Genomic DNA, 21689 nt, shown 5'->3' on the forward strand with positions numbered 1-21689 from the left:
TCGCTGACGTTTAATAAATTTTTGAATTTTTTTAAAAACAATAAATTTAAAAAATTGCACTTTCAGTTTTTTAGATTTTCTCCCTGTGTATTATTTGAGTTTTGTTTTTATTCGAATTGAATTATTGCTAAAAAAATTCGAAAATTTTTAATTGTCGGTCAACTTAATCATCATAAAAATTTTACTTAATTAATTAAAATTAATTAGCAATTTAATTAAAATAATAATTAATGTATTCACTCATTAATTAATCAACAAATTAATCAAAAAACAAATCCATTAACAATAGTTCTAAATAATAATAACAATAACCATAAAAAATTCAAATAATTTATTTTCCCGCGTAATCTCCCCGACCAATAAAAATTCAAATAATCCGGCAACACTAGCGCCAACAAGCAGCAACAATAAAAACAATCATTCAAGTGTTGCATCTCAACCGCAAAACTCGTCAATCAACCATTAAAAATCTCATAGTTTGTTATTAAATCTATAACTAATTAATCATAAAGTATTTAATTAATAAAATCACTCGGTGATATTAATAAATAAATAAACAATCTACAGGATAAATAAAATAATTAAAAATAACCTATCATACAAATGATAATTTAGTAAAATATTTTTATCACCACACGGGTCATCAGTTTAAAAACCGCCCATTTAATTCTTAATATCAATCAGACGTTTTTTTGTTTCCATTTCTTTTTTATTTTACTTTTACTTATTATTTATTTTATTTAATCTTCGCATCTTCTACATAACTGAGGTAAGTTTATTTAATTAATTATATAATTAATTAGTAAAAATAATAATTATTATTATTATATTAGAAGACGACCAAAGAATTTTAGGATTTTTGTCTGAATTTTTTTTTTTTTAATTTATTTATTTTAATTTAAATTAAAATAATTAGTGTGTGGTCTTATATATTTATATATTTATATATATATAATGATGATAATTTTCTAACGTATAACAACTGTCATATATGTAAAATAATATATGAAATGTTAATTTGATCCTAGTACTTGATGGTTCAGTAGAGGATTAAGTTTTATATATTTTTAGTTTCATATAATATTTCAAGGTAAAGGTATTATATACACCTGGTTAGGTATGTAAATAAATATATGACGGTATATAATAATTATATTGATAGTTAAAGTATGAGACAACCTAAAATTTTGTTTGTTTTTTTTTATACTGAAGGCATAAGACATTCAAAAAAATTTGTTTGTGTTTTCTTTTGTAGACAAGTTAATTATTCATGAAAAAAATTTTGAAAATTTATGCAAAGAATTTGAAAATCTTTCTGGTTATTTTCAAAAAATTTTTTTTTGAAAATAACAATCAAATTGTTTGTAAAAATATAAAAGTAATGAGATGTCTGTTACTTAGTATCATTTTTTTGGTTTTTTTTTTTTTTTAAATAAATTTTTTGAAAATGTTCTTTTGGTCTGAATTTTGAAAATTTTTTTTTTATAAAATTTTTGAATTTAAAATTTAAGTTGGAAATTTTGTAAACTTTTATTCAGATGGAAAATCTTATTGATATTTTTAAAAAATATTTTATTTGCTTAAAATAATTTTGAAAATTAAAAAATTATGGGTAAAATATTTCGAATATTAATAAAATATTAAATTTGGTTACTTATTGTTGAGATAAAAATTTTTGATGGGAATTCGATCATGAGATTGAGACGGAATGAGATGAAGCTAAAGCTGAATGAGCTGGAAAAAAGGCGGGAAAGTTGTGGTGATGGTTAAAAAGGGTTTTAACTGTGTAGGTAATGAATATCAGGATGTAGGTACGGTAGGTTAAGATTATGAGAGGAATAGAAGGGAAATTATTGAGAGTGATGGATAAATTGATCGTGTTAAATATCCATAAGACGGTTGGAAATTTAAGACGTGGGTATTAATCTCATGGTTTATGTTACCTGCAAATTTTTTTGAATTAGTCTTATAGGATATTAAAATATAATTTTTTTAAAAAAATTTTTTAAATTTAAGTAAAGTTCAAAATTCTCTATCGTAATTTTCAAAATTGTGGTTTTTCGAAAATATCTATGAAGATATTGAGTTATTCAAAAAATTGCATGAGTCCTTTTTTGTAGGGCTTTAAATTCTTTACAAAAAAGGTATCGTGTAATTTTTTTAAAAACTGAAAAGCTAGAGAGATATTTTGAGTTTTAAGTTCGAAGGTTTAGTTATAGGATTTTGAATTTGAAATTCTGTGGGTATGATCAGTTTTTTGCAAATATCTTTATAAATATTGAGTTATCTGAAAATATGCTCAGGACCTTTTTTGAGGCTCTTTAAATTCTCTACAAAAAATCTTTATTATAATTTTTTGAAAAACTTAATATATATTGAGATATTTTGAGTTTAAAATTATAGAAAATAGATTCAGAACTTCGGATTCAAAAATTCTCTGAGTGATTGGTTTTTTGCGAATATCTCTATAAATATTGAGTTTTTCAAAAAATTGCAAGATACTTTTTTTGAAGCTCTTTAAATTCTCATCAAAAAAGGTATCTTACACTTTTTTCAAAATTTTCATATCTATCGAGATATTTTGAGTTTAAAATTCCCTGAGGTCTTTTGGGCTCTGCATGACTGTTGATATTTTCCAAAAATTCATTTCTTGTTTCAACAATAAATTTTTTTTGTAAAAATAATTTTTTTTCTGTCATACATTTAAAAAAATTCACAAAACCAAAAATTGGAGTACAAATTTCTGGTGGCCATCTATAAATAAAAATAAAAATATTTGAAACTGACTAATAAATTTTTCAAATATTTTACTCCGCCATAAAAATTTAAAATTATTTATTTATTTTTTTCCCCACGTAAATTATCCGGCTATCAGTAAATTAATTATTACATAAATAAAATAATAATTATTAATTATCAATACAAATTATTTATAAATATTTACATTGATAAATTACATAATAATAAAAATATAAAATTGAAATAATTTAAAAGATTATAAAATTGACAGGAAATTGTTTGTCAACGGTCGTTGTCTGATTCACTTTCGACCTCATGGTCTGTTAAACTCTCATATTTATTATCACTTTCTCACTCAATCACTCAATCCCCAGTTTATTCTCTTTTTCTAGTTAACTTTCGCACATATATATCCCGCCACACATATATCTGTATATATATATCCATATATATCCAGCCACATGTTTTATTTTATCGTCCTATTAACCTCACATACTTTAAAATTATATAGTATTAGTGACCAACTGTCAAGTGATACAATTCATAATAAGATATCTCAACATAAATTTACACAGTTATATATACATGTTACATGTTACATGTTACATATTACATATATGTGTATATCAGTAAAAGTATTTTAGAAATGTGGTATTCAAATATTTTTCTATTTATTTTATTTATTTAACACAGTATTCTAAGTATTTAGTGTACACGTGTTTGTATTTAACTAGATATTTATTTTAATTAAATGTTTACATATAATTACATGTATATATAGATATATAATTACAGTCATAATGTTCTTATAAAATAAGGCACGTGCCAAAAATATATATTGAGAGAAAAAATGATTTTTTGGCGCAAGAAATATTTTGCATTATGAATTGAAAACAGAAATTTTTTTAAGACGAGAAATTCTTTTCTGCTCAAAAATTTTTTTATTTTGATTCATAGTGAAAAAAAAAGCTCGGGGGAAGGAAAAGTTTTTTTGGAGCGAGTAAAAATTTTTTGCACCAAGAAATTCTTTTTTTTTATATATTTATATGTATATATTTTTTTTAAATTAGAATTAGGGACGATATTTTGAAAATTTGTAATTTTGGGTAAAATATTGAAAAATTTTTAAAATGGAGTATATATTTATATATCAGGAATATGAGAATAATGAGACTAATTTTAATTTACAAATTATTTGTATCGAATGAAATAATTCAAAAAATTTGAATTATTGTTAAATATATTTTCATAGTTTATTTATTTACCAAAAGTGGATTAAAAAGTTTATACTCAAAGTTGGAAATAAATATAAAAATTCGGATCAAACACTAAAAAAAAAAGTTTTCTACTATAAAATTCTTAATTCAAGTATTTATCTTTTTTGACAGTGCCGAGTATCCAAAAGTAATTATCTCGTAGATTCGTATCTGAGTTCTATTTTCTTATTAATTTTTGACGAAAATTTGAATTACGTGTTGGAAAAAATATCACAATTGTGTCGTTCAAGAGCGATTTGAAAACTTACAGATGATTCAAAAACTTTCGAATAATTTGTTAAGTTTTGAATTATTTAAAAATTTAAAAATAATTTGAAAATTTAAATCATTCGATTCGACACGAATAATTCCTAAGTTCAAACTATTTGCACATTCCTAATATATATATATATATCATTTTTGATATGAATGGAACCGTTTTATATTTATTATTCTTATCTCATAACTTCCCACTAGTGTAATATTATATATCAATAAAATTCTTTTTAAATTCACTACGTAGTCAGTCAGCTGATTAAATTTTCTATTTATTTTTATTTTCATTACGCAATAATAAATCTATATAGATATTAATTAAATAAAATTTTTTTTCTTTTTCTTTTCAGATTTGATAAAATAAAAAAATAGAAAAAAAAACATCAGTATATTTAATTTTATCGAATTTTTAACCGGGCTTAGTAGTCAAAGTATTAATATTTTAAAATTAAAACGGTCAGTTTAGTTGTCGTTGGACTTTAAAACGTAACGCGATACGTCTACGAGAATTAAAAAAAAAAATAATAAAAAGTAAAATAAAAATAAATTAGAGCCGGTAGTGAATGAGTGAGTTGTTAACAAGTTAATTTTTAAATAAAAAATAATGAGTAAATTAAAAGTGCACGAACTTAAAGTACTGGGGAAGATAATTGAAGCTGACAATGAAGATGGTAATAATTCGCCAATTAAATTATTATCGCCAGTAACTCAAATTGTTCATGATTTTGAAAAGTCGTCATTGAAAAGTGATACTCCAAAACGCAGAAGAGGTGAGTAAAATTTTAATTATAATTATTATATATAATGAATTTTTTATAATAACAAATTATAAAAATTTTTTCCATTTGAACGCAATTTTGAGAAAATTTGCTTTAAAAATTGAAAATTATTTTTTGGAAAATTTATCGCGAAATTATTTGAGCACAAATTACTTCCATGTGCTTTTATTAATGAATTTTCGACAAAAAAATATAATAGTTTGAGGATCTAAAATAAGCAGACCCATAAAAAATGAACCAAAATTTTGTATCACGAAATATAAAATAGCCGATCTAATTTTCAAAAAAGTTTCATAAGACTTGACTCGGTTTTTCAAAATTACTAATCATACTTGTCTATTAAATCCAATTAATCTCAAGTAACTTGACACTGAACTGCTAAAATAATTACAGCAAAATATTGTCACGTAAAAAGTTAATTAAAAAAAAATTATAAACTTGTAATAAGAAAAGTTTATTTATTATTTGTTGCAATAACGTAGCAAATTACTTGAATTTTAATTATAGTTAATGACTGGCCCTCTGCAATCTAGTATTTAAACTCCCGTTACTTGACTTGATTTTACAAAAAGTTTTATCCCAGATAATGTATTTGTCGACAAGTTTTTAATTTTATGATTTAAAAAATTTTTTTGTAACGTACTCTAAATGTGCGCTATTTAGCGCCTATAGTTGGCAGCTAAAATTATTAGATATACACAGAAAAAAAAAATTCTTGACTGAAGGTAAATATTCTTGATTCAAGAAAATTTTTTGGAGACCTAAATTTTCTCAGATAAAGTAGAAACCTTCTTCGACTAAGACGCATTTTTTTTAACTAAGACAAATTCTCTTGGCTCAAGAAAATCTTGACTTGGTTCCCGAAAACGTTTGTCTTCAATAGTATATTACATACCTAGGCCAGTAAAATAAGAAAAGTCTCAGAGCACATGTAATTGTTGGCCGAGGCGAAGCCGAGGCTGACAAACATGTGGTCTGAGGCTTTCTTTTTTACTGGCCAAGGTGCGTATACTATTTTTCTGCTCGACGAAGCCGGAAAGTCGCAACTTCGTTTGGGGCAGCGGCCCGAAAGTTGCCACTTTCCGGCCGGAGGGCAGAAAAAATATTCTCTTGACTCAAGATAACTTTTTTTTCTGTGTAGCAGCAGGGAAATAAAGATTCCTGATCGCACAAATTGTGACGTTATCAGCCGTGCAAAAAATATTTTTTAGTTGCGTGCACTATCCCTGGTGGAAATTTTTCGGATTTCCTCTGAAAAAGTCTTTAGAACTTTGAAAAAATCTTTAGAACTTTAGAACTGAGTTTTTCAGAGAAAATTCCGAAAAATTCCCACCAGGGACAGCTTGCGCGCAGAAAATATCGAAGTAATTCATTGTGTAATCCTGTGACAAAACTTTTAGTCACATTTTTTTGTAAGAGCCCTTTCTTACCCACCGTTTGTAGGCACTCACCCCCAACTCGATAGTCAATCGTTACAATTCGTGTCTCATACAATCGAAATCGTGCACTTGATATATAAACTACTATTTTTTAACTCCAAACCACTCAAGGAAAATTTCTGATTTACTATGGAGCATTGGGTACACGGTGAAATTATTCTTGTTTGAAATTCTATGGTTTCATAATAAAACCGGCCATGTTGGTCATCTGATGGAAATCGAAATAAACATTGCAAAAATGACTATGGCCATAGTAAAATTTACAACGATCGTATCTCAAATTACCGTAAATTTTACTATGGCCGTACTAATTTTTGTATGTGTTTATTTAAATTTCTGTCAGTTGACCAGCATGGTCCGGTTTTACTATGCCACCATAGAATTTCAAACAAGAATAATTTCTCCATGTACAAAAAATCCTTTTTTGTGAGTTTACACGTTTCGGCTTATCTACAACCATATTATAATTCAAAAAAACCGCAAAAAAAATTTTCCACATCTAAATTTCAGTAAACACTTTTTTTTTTTAAATTTTTATCTCCATTTAAATCGGCAGTTAAACTAAATAGAGTATAACCGTAACGAAAGTTATGTTAAAGTTAAGGTAGATTTAGTAAGGGGATTCCCCGTCCTTGAGACCTCGGTTCTCAAACGTCTGCCTTCTTAATATTTTCAGTGATTCTCATTTCCGTTATTATTCATCTCCATTCATATTTTTCTAAAAAAAAAAAAAAAGAAAAAACTTCTCCATTAATCATTGAATCAAATCCATAATTAAAAACTTAAACACCCAATCAACTAATTGCTCAGCTGAATAATAATTAAAAAAAAATAATAATATTTTTAAAGAATTTAACTGTCAGAAATTAATTTCAAATTCTCAAATTTTCTAATGGCCAGTAAATAATTTTTTGAATTTACAAAACTTTTGGGTCCTTGATATTTAGGGTCGGTTGTTTAAGGGCTTAGACAAAGCAGTTGACGAATTTACACTTACTTTATTATTTTGGTTAATTTACATTTAACATATAGATAAATTTGTTATGTTCAATGTTACTGTGCATAATAAATTTATGAATGTATTGTGATGTAAGGACTGAAGGACTGAAAAGGATAATTGAGAACCTTTTGGGATTCTTTACCTAACTTAGAGGCAAGTAGCTCGTGCTGGTTAAGATGGACCAGGTGCTCACCTGCCTTTCATTATGAATGGATGTAAGAGAGAGGGAATGAGATAGAAAGAGAAAGATTTGAAGCCCCTTTTTGACAGTAAAAACTTACACAAACTTAATATTTCGCAAGTATTTATATTTGAGGTACTGATCGTTATATTTATATATGTATGTGTTGAAAAGAAATAAATAAAAATGAAAAAAAGGTCTCGTGCCAACATCTGTAGGGGCGTGTATCTGTTAAGTACACGCAAAAATCTGTGCCCTTTTGGGGCACTGACCTACCCCCGATTTTTTTTTTAATACTGAGACCGTTACAATCAGCTGTTGATATTTTACTTTTATTCATTTTTTATAAATTGACAATCGAACGGTTTTAGTTTTTCAAGGGCAGAATTTTGTAAGGAAATAGATTTTTTGTTATTGGGGAATATGAAGATAAGAATGTGGAGTTAAATATATGCGAAGGTAGCCAAAGGTTAATGGACACAGTTGACTTGTGACGTAAACGCAGAATTTTTTTTTTTAAATTTAAATTTAGTTGTGAAAGTTTGATGATCCCGGAAAAAATAATTAAGATTTTACGAGATGTGATTAGATCAATTGAAATCAAATTTTTTAAATTTTACATCAACTTGATGTCACTAAATCTATTACGATTTGATAAAATTCATATAGAACTTAGATCTTAATGTTTTTTTCAAGATCCTGAAATTTATTTCAAAATCAAAATTTTGAATTTTCACAAATTGATAGTTTGCCATTTTTTTTAGCTTTGATTTAAGTAGATCATAGATCTACATGGATTGAAATAATGAAAAAAACTGAATCTCTGTAGATCGAAATTATTTTTTCCCGGGAATGCGTTTAAATATTCGGTGGAATTATTTTTTGAACTGCGTAATTTATTTTACTGCACCATGTAAAATTTGTTGTTACAATGTACTTTTTTTTATGATTAGCGATATTACTGTGGACGATTTAAATCTCATTGACTTGTTTTATAGTTATCGAATTTTGGTAAATTTTGTTTCATTCAATTTTCTCTGCGTAAAAATTTTCATTATTCCTTAAACGTCCCCATTCTACGCCTTCTATATTGTTTGTAAATTTATTATTATTGTAATAATTAATAAATGGGAGTATTTAAGATTCTCAACGCGGTCATTCTCAAAAATGTATGACCACGTGTTCTCTTAGTCAGCATAAGGACCTCGACATTGTTTTTTCTCCGGTGTGTCAAATTAAGAGAAATCGTTTTGTTAAAAAAGTTTTTTCGCTATACTACTAGTCCGCCTCATAAAGTACCACCTCGTGATTTAAAACTTTTAAAAATTCGACAAAGGAAATGAGAATTTCCTTTCTCCAGACAGTATCAAGCAGAGTCTAAGATTTCGTTCCCAAAATAAATTTGGTGTCTAACGACCTTGGTTATTTCTACAAATTCAAAAGTCCCAGCCTTTAATCTTTTTGTTTTTGAGCTCTCAACGTCGATTTATCGAGAGACGAATCTCAAGACACTGAGTAACTTGTTCGGCCGTTTCCACTTTTTCTCCATCTAGATCTAGTCAAATACATTTCTAGTGATCTAGGTCTTGTTAAATTTTTTACTGGATATATAAACGGTCAGAAAATAGTTAAACATTTATTTTAGATACAACTAATATATAAGTGCCAGTACCCAACATGAGTGCGTGAGAAAATGAAATAATTAATTTATTTAAAAAAATTATTAAAATCATCTCTTATTTTTCTCATAGGACTAACCAGTAATTTAAAAATTATCGTAAAAAATTTTTCAGTCTTGAGTCTTGACAATTTTACTCCAAATAAAAAAATATAACAAAACCTTTATTCATCTTAGTCTCAAAGGGGTAATCCTCTATATTCTTTTCTCGTCAACCTTTTGTCACTATTTTTGCTCCCTTTACATATCATCCCTCTCTCTTTCTCTTTCTTTTTGGGTCTCATACATAAATACATATACCTAACTGCCCCAATCGTTTGCCGATTTAAAGGTCCGGGTATTTAAACTTTACAAAAGCGACGTTTTTTAAATACTCGCACTTAAATAATCGATTATACAATAATTTAAAACGATTAAAAAATCAATCCGTTTATTTATATAATTATCTCATATATTAGTAATTATAAATTTTATTTTATTTCAAATTAATTCCAATCTACAAAAAAAAAAAAAAATTCTGTCAAAATTACGAATGCCGGCTTTGAAAAAATTAATTTCATTTTTACCGCAAAATTTCATATTAATCGCTTATATATTTTTTTAAAATTTCTTTGAAGAATCGATTAAAAAAATACATATGCCCTCATTACAAAAATTAAAAAATGGAATACCTGATATATGAAAAAATGAGTGAAAAAAAAAAAAGAAAAAGAGTTTCGCTTGGCTGAATGAACTCATAGGTCTAACGGAAAAATGGAACGCGTGCCACAATCTTGTATATATAATACGCAGTCATATATATATAAAATGAAAATACACCTTATGGTGTCGTTTATTCACCTGTTGGTATAAAAAAACTAAGGGCGTTGACTTATCTATTATCTAGTATATTTATTATCATTTCTATCATATCTTTAAAAAAAAAAAAAATTTTTTTAATGATTATTTAATACATTCTTTGACATAAGGCGCACAATATATATTTATATATTATATATATTTTGCTCTGATGATTATTAAATTAATTGATTATAATAAATTCGAATTAATTATGGAGTAATTTTTTTGAACAATAAGTCGTTTTTTTTAACTGAAGTAAAAAAAAAAAAATATATAGAATGCTAGTTTTGGTTTGCAAATATTTTATGGAAATATATTTTTCAAACGTTAGGTATATAATAGTATATAGAATAGTTGAGAGTGTATATATATATGTATATATTGGGGTGTGGTCACTTAACATAAAATCATCCTGGTCCTGAAGAGTCTCACAAGCACCCCCAAAAGACAAACTGGTCAAAATATATTCCAGTACGGGGCTTTTAAGTTATTGAAGTGAAGTAGAGTTGGGAATAAAAAAGAAACGGGTATGTAGGTACACAGTGTTCTATATATCGTCTATTGTTAAATAAAAAATCGACTACTTTACTTTTATTCTTTCTCATTTTGAATTTGTTTATGGATATGAAACAAGTTGCTCTGACGGACGTTTCGGGCGCACATTCTTTTTATGGACCATGTGAAAAATATTCTCATTTAATTTTTAAAGTGCCCGTGAGATTTATTTCTATCGAAAATTTTTACATATCATCAAAGTCTACTGGCGATTAAATTAATAAATAAATATAGATCATTTTTTAAAAATTATAAAACAAAATTACTAACGGAATTTAAAAATCGTTAAATAAAAAACACATCGCTGATAATAAATCTAGATATATAATCACTTGCAACTCCTGACTAATCAACGGCAATCTGCTAAAAAAATTTAAGAAATAATTATCAATTTAAAATTTTTTATAGTTTTTAAAAAAAAATAACGCCGTCAACAAAAGTATCATCTCAACTTATTAATGAACATTTATCTCCAAAATCTAACTTGAAAAATAAATAATAATTATTAAATCACAAAAAAACCTCGAGCGTACATTCAAATAATAAATTATCGCAATAAAAAAGTCCTCCTTATACATATAAATCATGTCTATTCAAATTTCGTCGTTGCAATAATCAGTAAAATATAAACATCCAATAATTATCAATCAGTTAATTAATATTAATTATTTTTTCTACATAACTATTGTCTCAATTGACGTATTTGTATACAACATTACTCATCATACTTTTACGTTGTTAAATAAATTACAAACTAATTTATATTTTATAATATCATTAATTAATAACAATAATTAATAAAAAATATTCAAATATATATTTATATATACATATAATTGTTATTATTACCAAACTACAATAATTAATATTTTAAATAATTTTTATCAATAACAAAAATATAATTTATCAAAAATAAATTTTTACTTTTACAAAATTTAAATCTTTAAACTGATAATTAACAAAACTCTGATTTTTAAACAATCATTTTCAAATTAAAATTTTTTGACACTTCATGTTACTAGATTGACATTATCAATAATTTGAATTGCATAGAACTTTTAGATGACAAGAGTGTTTTCTTAGATCAGTTACAAATAATAATTATTATATATCCTTACAAGTATATATATATCTATAATACGTACTAACAAGTAAACGTCTTTTGCTTATGGTATCAAGTATCGTATACAGTAAATCGATAAAAAGTACAATTGGCGACACGTTTTAAGGGCAACGGTGATAGTAGACAGACGGGCTGCTCTTTGGTAGACAGGGGGTTGCTTTACTACTTTACTTTTGGAATGAGTAAGGCCGGTCTTTCGGTACCAACGTGCCAAAGACCGAATTGTGTGCGTGTGTGTGTGTGTGTGTACAAGTACGCCGGTGCTCTGTACGAGGGGTGAGTCGCAGCCGGCACGCGCCCAACGAATTTTTCACCTAACGGATGTATATACATACATATATACATATACATATACATATAAATATAACATATAAATAAACTATAGTCACACTTATACATTCATAAATATATGTATGAGAATAATTATTTACACTTGACTATTTAATCAAAAAAAAATTTTTTTAAATTATCATTAATTTTTGAAAATTTTAATAATAATTATTAGTGCTGATTCTGTACTTGTAATTTTAATTTGTTTATTAATTACATGAAATTATTATCAAATTTACATGATACAGTTCGATCTTAAAAGTCGTCACTTCGAATTTTTGATAATTTCTTACGGATAAAATATTTGGACTGAAATAATTATTTAATTTTTTTCTATTAATATAGAAGTGAATTTAAAAAAATTTCCAATAATTTATTAATTTTTATTGACATCAATAATTAAAACATTCATTTTTATTAATTTTTAAAAAGTGGGGTTAGCTTTTGTCTGACTTATTAAGGTGAATAAATTTAATAGATTTATTTAAATAGACAAATAAATTTTACAAAATTTTTTATCGAATTTTTTTATTCGAATAAAAAATATTAAATATAACAGAATAATTTTAAGAATAAATGAAAAATAAAAAAGTTGATTAGCAATTCGTTTTGCGACCGTTGGAGGGTTCTGTATATGTATATGTATATATCAGACTCAAAAAAAATGTTGTCGCGACCTGCCTTACTGGCCCTACGGGATATGCAAATTTTAGACAAAATTGTCTTCTCTCAGTCCCTTTTTCGCAATGAACGCTCTCTTTCATCCTAAATATATTTTTTTATTTTATTTATTATTATACATACTCTACTTTGGCATAAATTTAACCATTAAAAAGAAATAAATATTTTTTTTCTCATCGGTAACGAAAAGAAATTATAGGTCGTGAAATAAAAAAATTGTGCAAAAATTAACAGAAATTATGTATTACAAAAACGGTTAGAAAAATTCCGGTGTAATTTCGATGTAAACCGTTTAAATCATATATTTTGTTTTAATCTTTTACTTGGCCGTATAGATAAGCAATAATATGACAGCTAATATAGACATTTAAGAAAAATTGGGTTTGAAAATTAAAAACTATTTTTTAAAAAATTTATCTCAAATTATTTGAGCACAAATTGCTACCATGTGCTTTTATTAATAAATTTTCGACAAAAAAAATATAGTGATTTGAGGATCTAAAATAAGCAGATATCTTAGTAAAAATAAATTATTTAGTATGAGAAATTCAAAATATTTCGTATCAATTTTAATACAAGTATTTAACATTTTAAAGCTTTAGTTTAAACTAAATATAACAATGGCGCGAAATTATCAAAATTTTAAAAATTTAAATAATTTCTAATATTTTACAACTTAATCAAATAATTTTCTTTTTAAATTTGGTGTTTTCCCGCCATTATTTAATTTGATCGGAACTAGAGAATTTTCAAGTGTACTCTGAAAAAAATAATACATATATTTTTTTTTAATTTTAATTTAAATAATTACAGTGTAATTAATGATAATTAGCTCACTGTCATTGCATGTGAATGGCTTTTATAGTAAATAACTTATAGGACTGTATTTTTTTTTTTAAATAAAACGCACGCACGCATTATTTACTAATAAACTATAATATATTTTTAAAATTCACATGCTTTATTATTGGACGTAGATAAGCATAAACCTGTCAACTTACATAGACGTCATTTTGAAAAAATTGAGTTTAAAATTTTTCGAAATCATTCGAGCACAAATTGCTACCATGTGCTTTTATTAATAAATTTTCGACAAAAAAATATAATAGTTTGAGAATCTAAAATAAGCAGACCCATAAAAAATTAACCAAAATTTTGTATTACGAAATATGAAATAGCCGATATAATTTTCAAAAAAGTTCCATAAGACTTGACTCGGTTTTTCAAAATTACTAATCATACTTGTCTAATAACTCCAATTAATCTCAAGTAACTTGACACTGTACTGCTAAAATAATTACAGCAAAATATTGTCACGTAAAAAGTTAATTAAAAAAAAATTATAAACTTGTAATAAGAAAAGTTTATTTATTATTTTTTGCAATAACGTAGCAAATTACTTGAATTTTAATTATAGTTAATGACTGGCCCTCTGCAATCTAGTATTTAAACTCCCGTTACTTGATTCGATTTTACGAAAAGTTTTAATTATCCCAGATAATTTATTTGTCGACAATTTTTTAATTTTATGATTCAAAAAACTTTTTTTCCCGCCATCTACTCGAATAACATTTTCGAGTTACCAACGAATCATTTGATAGAAAATTATCAAAAATCCTTTTTTTGGGGGGTGGTACATTGCTTACATACCTTCAATTAGAGTTGTGCGAATAGTATTCGAATCAAACCGCATCGAATTTGTCTATTCGATTCAAACAATTCAAATTATCCGCCAGTTTTTGAATTGTCAAAAAAATCTAAATTATTGAAAAAAAATTTTTTATAATTTCTTACCTGTGCGATTAATTTTCACGTTCAAAATTCCTACCGAATATTCAAATTCGAAAATTCATCTCACCAAAAACTGGGAAATTATTCGAATACTTAAAATTATTTTCAGATTCAAACTACAAAAATTTTAAACGCATACTTTTTACTCATCGTAAAAACAAAAAAGAAATAACTTCCGTTTTTCAAAAATTTTCAATTTTTTAGCGGGAATTCAAAAAATTGTTTATCAATTAACCTTCAGTATAAATTTTCAGAGTATATTATCTTATATATAAATAATTAATACACGTAAAGTATGTATATATTAATAGGGTTTACTATATTAAGAGACATATGTATATAAATAATAATAATAATATAATTAGTAGCACGTTTCTCATCATTGATAGTCGCGCCCTGATGAGCACGAAACACCCGTTGCTTATGGATCTATATATTTATATACATACAATGTTATATTGTACTAGAGCATGGGACCATATGGTGACGGTGCATAGTGGCGCCAAAATATGTACTAATTTAATGATACTTTTATTCAACCGGTATATGAGTCTAAATATTTAATATAAAGTAAATGACAGTGTATAAAACTATCCAACGTTTTAAACCGATGAATTGTTTGGGGATAAAAGTATTAAATGCTTGTCAACAATATGACCGCAGAATATGTACACCCACAATAGAAATAAATTTCTTTTATATTTTTTCTTTTATTGCAACGACATTTATGTCGATTAATTAAAGGAATTGTCTTGTAAAAATATGTCGTCTGTCATATATTTTTTTTTTTTTTAATTTTTAATTTATAATTATTATGATTTTTCATATTAATAAATTTTACTGCCTAAACAATTAATTTTAACGGAATCATTAATCAGACATTTTTTTTAGAAAATTTAATTTCCTACAAATTCATTTCCATACAATTTCTTCATATCTCCGATACTTTTTCCAAAATTTGAATTCCCAGTTCGCAATACACCAAAAAATCAAAATTTTTTCACTTGCTAACTTTAAAATTCAAATTTTGATAAAACTATCAAAGATATCGTAAAATGGCATATGAAGACTTTTATAGAAAATTTAATTTCCTACAAATTCAGTCCTATACAATTTCTTCATATCTCCGATACTTTTTCCAAAATTTGAATTCCCAGTTCGCAATACACCAAAAAATCAAAATTTTTTCACTTGCTAACTTTAAAATCCAAATTCTGTTAAAATTATCAAAGATATCGTAAAATGGTACATGAACACTTTTGTAGAAAATTTAATTTCTTACAAATTCATTTCTATACATTTTTTTCGTATCTCCGATACTTTTTCCAAAATTTGAATTTCCAGTTCGCAATACACCAAAAAATCAAAATTTTTTTACTTGCTAACTTTAAAATTCAAATTCTGATAAAACTATCAAAGATATAGTAAAATAGCATATGAAGACTTTTATAGAAAATTTAATTTCCTACAAATTCAGTTCTATACAATTTCTTCATATCTCCGATACTTTTTCCAAAATTTGAATTCCCCGTTCGCAATACACCAAAAAATCAAAATTTTTTTACTTGCTAACTTTAAAATTCAAATTCCGATAAAACTATCAAAGATATCGTAAAATGGTACATGAACACTTTTGTAGGAAATTAAATTTTCTATAAAAAAGGTATCATGCAAACAATCCGTCAAATTAACGGTTTAGCCAGAAAATCCAAGGCAATAAATTATTTACTATTTGAATATTTTCCCGCCAAAAGTAATTTAAAAATTCTTAACTCAACTAATTTTTGTTCAAACTGCACCACATTGTCAATTCGTTCTGATCATCAAGCTCGACATTAATCGTCAGAATCATCAGTAGACATTGATAGGTCGAAAAAAAAAAAAATTTGAACAATAACTCGTTAGCTCGTGATTTTTTTCGGTCCACTCTCTGGAAGCAGCTATTTGGCATGCAGGGGTGATAAACTACAATATTCACAAATACCCCCATGTGTCCATGACCCATAGGGAGTAAAACCGCCAAGCCCGAGTACGTTATACATCCACATATATATACATAAACGGAGCATATATACATGACACGCGTACGTGATTCATTCTTTTCTTTTCATTTTATTATCTTCTACTCTACACCATACACTGGCAAGGAGAGTGTACTAGAGGGTGCTACACACTAAAAAACTACCACATGAGACCCCCCGAACAAGTTTTTTAAATTTTTCAAACCGTTACAATGTGGGAGACTCAAATCTCTTAATCCTTTATTTTGTATTTTTAAATAATGGAGAAATTTATTGATCCATTAATTTTGTGATTTATCAAACTTATTGATCTTAAATATATGACGATATATATAAATTAATTTTAATATTCTATAGTAGATATATTTAAATTTAATCCCGATCGATGTCAAAATTTAACTTTGATATTCCTGATAAATTTTTCTATTGTGATATATTTCAAAATAAAAATTAAATAGCGTGCCGTTTAAAAAAAAGGCGGGAAATTTTTCCGAGTCATTTTTTCATAAAATTTATTTTTTGTTTAATTTTCTATATAAATTTTCAAATTCGTTGCAACCAAAAAAAAATTTATGAAAACTCCAATTTCCCAAAAATGAAAAATTTTTAAATATCGATTGTAAAATTTTTATTTTCCTTACATACAAAAATAATTTGCGTTCACTCAAATTTTTGCACCCTCTCCCCTTCCCTTAATTTTTTTACGTCACGACAAATAATTAATTCTCTATGTCCACATTAGCATACACCCAAACTTATCCCTTATTTTCTCTATAAACCAAATATATAACATATATATTTAACCGGGCATCAAAATATTTTCTCTTGTGAAAGCGAAAAATAAAATTTATTCAAAGCCGGGATTCCGAATCATGTAAAATTTTTCTAATTTCTCAGGATTTATTTAAAAAAAAAAAAAAGTAGTGATAATAATAATAAATAAACGTTAAAACCTAGTACAACAATTGTTAATGCAATAACCTGATGCTTATGCATTTTTTCGTTACGCCGGGGTAGTTTTCACCTGTTTCGTTTCACTAATGAACACGACGAGTCGACGACACATGGTCTCTATTTCCTTACATTACTTATATACCTTTTTCTACCTTTTCACCTTTACCTCTATACGACCAACTGACAGTCTACTTACATACCTTTAGCTTTCCTCCTTTAGCTGCACTAGTCACCACTTATGAGATCTATCTACTACTGAATATATATAATAGATCCATTAACTATCGGGTCAACGGCATTGCGATGAGATAAAATCAAGATAATATCAATTTGAAATGAAAATAATATAATTTTTTCCAAAAGTCTTCGACCCTAAGGTCTAGCGTTCGATTCCGGCTCTGGTTATTTGGAAAAAAAAATTTTTTTTCATTGTTATTTAAAATTTACGGATTATTTAAATAAAAATGCGGGTAGTGATTGATCGATTGCAAATATTGATCATTTTTATGTCGTTATAAATTTATTTATTTTTTCTAATGGTGATTTATTTGAATATGTAACGAATAGAAAATAATGGACGATATTTAGTGGACGTGGGGGAGAAAAGGTTTGAGGTTATTTGTAACGGCGGCACGTGCCCGTTACGATACGGTTTCATGCGTGTCGATGACATTCACTTTTAATATATATATATATATTTATATATATATATTTATATATTATATATATATAAATTTTCTATACTTTTACATTCAAAAGTATTGTTTTCGATTTCGTTGGGTTTCTTTTATATATTTCTTGTTTCACAATAAAATAAAAAGAAGATTAAGATTTTTTTATCTAATTTCGAAATATGTATTTTCATATTTTATCTTCATCTCAATATTTGTTTATTTAATTTCGTTATTTTATTTTACTAAATTCGTGTAGAAAATTTTTTTTATCGAAATTTTTGATAAATGATAGAGAATTTAATCTGACGTCCAAACTATTGATTTTGAAGAGATTATCAATCAGATCTTTTCTGTAGAGAATTTAATTTCCTACAAAATTGTTTATATAAAATTTCGTCGTATCTTTAATAGTTTTTTCGTTTTACTGAAAATTCGCATGCGAAAATTATTTTTATTGAAAATTGAGATAAATGATGAAAAATTTTGTCTGGTGCTCAAACTATTGATTTTAAAGAGATTGTCACCTAGACATTTTTTGTAGAGAATTTAATTTCCTACAAAATTGTTCATATAAAATTTTCTCATATCTTTGATACTTTTTCCGTTTCAATCAAATTTTCTTCGCTAAAAAAGATTATGCATTTTCAATTGATTTTAAAAACTTTACAATACAATTTACATAAAAATTATCACAGATATCGTAAAATTGTACAGGAACATTTTTGTGGGAAATTAAATTTCCTCAAAAAAAGGTCTTCTGCTCACTCGTCCTAAAATCAACTGTTCTAGGAAAAAAAAGCTTTTTTATAAAAAAAACAATAAAATTTTCTTACTCCAATGAAAATTAAAAATTTCTTTATTTTGGCAAAAAATTAACAGCAATAATTAAGAAAAAAAATGCTTACTTTTCAAATTGTCAACTAAGAAAATGAAGAAAAATATTTCTATAAAAGAAAATTTTATTTTCATAATTTTTCCCGTAGTCATTATTCCAATTTTTATGTAAGCACATGATGGCACGAGCCACAAGTCCAAGGGGGTTGACTTGTAATCATGTGTACATGAATAACCTAGTGTTGGTGTATATTCACTTCAAGAGTCGACGAGGGGTGAATACACATATTTGATAGGCGGGTATACATATATATATATAGAGAGTTGTGCCAGGTGGCAATATTCACATTTTACGTTTACGTTATGCCCTTACACTCCATATGTGTTCATATGGTTTCTATACGACATGAGTTGTATTAAATTCAACGAGGTGAATTTACACATATGTCAAGAATACATACATTGATCAGGGCACTATGATATACCTCACTGCGATTTGCAACAGACTTGAAAAATTATCATTGAGACTTATCAATTTTTTTTTTTTTTTTTTTTTCATCAAATAATTTTACTTTGATTCAAAAATTTTTTTTATTATTTGCATATATTCATAAATATATATGTATATACATATTTATGAAAAATTTATTTAAATTGAATATGTGGGCGTACCAAATATAATGAATAGCATCATTGATATCTATATCTATATATAGATATATATATATATATATATATATATATATATATTGATAGTTAATTTTGCTATTTATACCATAGGGGTGTACTGTAAATTCGTTACTATGCAGCAATTCGATCCGGATCATATGTGTAAGGGGACAGTGCAACGACCTTTTCAAAAAGGAAAGGAAATATAAAAGGAAGTTTGCTGTGGTCTCGAACACCCTTTTCTTTTTCCCTCTTTCTTTTTTTTCAAACTTTCCGCTGAGAAAATTTAAAATTTAAAAAAAAATAGAGATATTTTTTTAGTCCGATTTTTTTTTTTTATAATTAAAGTGAGTATTTATTTGGGGGGCGCGTGAGGCAAAATGATTCACCATTTTTTTTTTAAATGTTTATATTGTCTCTATAAAAAGTACGGGGTACATTGGTCATTGACATTTTGGCCAAAAAAATTTTTTTTTTGTGTTTACTAAAATTGAAGTGTAATAATAATGCTCGTATACAAAATAAAAAAAAAAAAAAAACATTTTAATACTGTGTTAAAATTAAAAATATTTATGTAAAATAAATAAAATATAAATATTAAAGTTACAGCTGATGATTATAGAATATCTCTTTTAAAAATTTATAAAAAAATTGAGTAAAAAAAAAATTTTTTTTTTCAAAGTTCATTTTATTTGTCAACTTTTTGACAATTTTTTACAAAATAACCCGGGTCAAAAATAAAACTTGATTCAGGCTCGCTTCACCTTATTTTCTTTTGAAGTTATCGATTTGCCGACGATTTTTCGATAAGATCTCGACTTTTTCGACTTAAATTAAATTTTTTTCAACTTTTTGAATTTTATTCATCTTAGTTTCAACTTATTCGTATTTTTGGATCTTAGTTTGAACTTATTCGTTTTTACTTCGAGCACAATAGTCATTCACTTTACTTTTCGTAAATCGTGACTTAGTAAGCCAGTTAAGTCTAAATCAAGGTGAAAACTCAATATTTCATATCTCCGTAAAAAAAAGTCGAGTTTGTCTTGTGAAAAACAGCTCCAAATTTCGACTTGGTAAACCAAGTCTAAATCAAGTTTTATTTTCGACCCGGGAACGAATAGTAAAAACGAAACAATTTTTTTTTCCTAAATTTTGAAATGGTCGCACTATTTGAAGTGACCAACTCCCCCCATATTTTTTTCTAACGACTGTAGACAAACATTTACAAAAAAAAAAAAATTTTCGTTAAAAGTAGTGTCTAATTTTGAAACACTTTCCCCTATACATATATTTATAAATCTATATATTATCCGAATACTCTTGAGATAAATAAATTTCACAGTAAATGAGACAAATAAATAAACAAACAACTTTAGCAGCTTTCTAAAGTTATTTTCTTCTTCGTATTTATAAAAATAGCTAAAAATAACATGAAAAACACCCTTACCTCTGGACGTAACACACCCTGTACTGATTTAGTATTTATACATACGCGTATAACAAATTTATATTTAGTCCATACCGGGATTTCCGTTGGCACGTGTCGTTAAATTTTTGAGACATCCAAGACTGGTTCCTTCTTCCCTTCAATCCTTATTCTCGTTACCATACCTAACTAATACACTTATACACCTCATAAAGTTTATCATAACCATAACCCAAAATAAGCAAATGCACATATCGTTTGATTCAATGGCGAATAAATTAATCGTGAATATATTTTAAATAAAATTCAAATGAAATTAAATATAAGCGAAAACGAAATGAGAAACGAGTTTAAAATTTTTTCTTTAACAATAGACGTTCATCGGTATATATATATATATTTATTATATATTAAATATACGTGATACAACGTACATTTGGCTT

General features: G+C 26.2%; 1 protein-coding gene across 1 annotated transcript in view; it reads left to right on the forward strand.

Moving 5' to 3' along the window:
• Positions 1 to 441: 441 nt before the first annotated feature.
• LOC130667930 (M-phase inducer phosphatase) overlaps positions 442 to 21689 on the forward strand; it is a 100896-nt gene continuing 79648 nt past the window's right edge. The window contains exons 1-2 of the mRNA XM_057469869.1: positions 442 to 769; positions 4622 to 5041. Of these exons, the coding sequence (XP_057325852.1) occupies positions 4876 to 5041 (166 nt within the window). The 5' untranslated portion in view covers positions 442 to 769; positions 4622 to 4875. The remainder of the gene's footprint in view (positions 770 to 4621; positions 5042 to 21689) is intronic.

This window comes from Microplitis mediator, chromosome 1 (assembly GCF_029852145.1).
Source record: "Microplitis mediator isolate UGA2020A chromosome 1, iyMicMedi2.1, whole genome shotgun sequence".
In the NCBI taxonomy this organism is placed as follows: domain Eukaryota; kingdom Metazoa; phylum Arthropoda; class Insecta; order Hymenoptera; family Braconidae; genus Microplitis; species Microplitis mediator.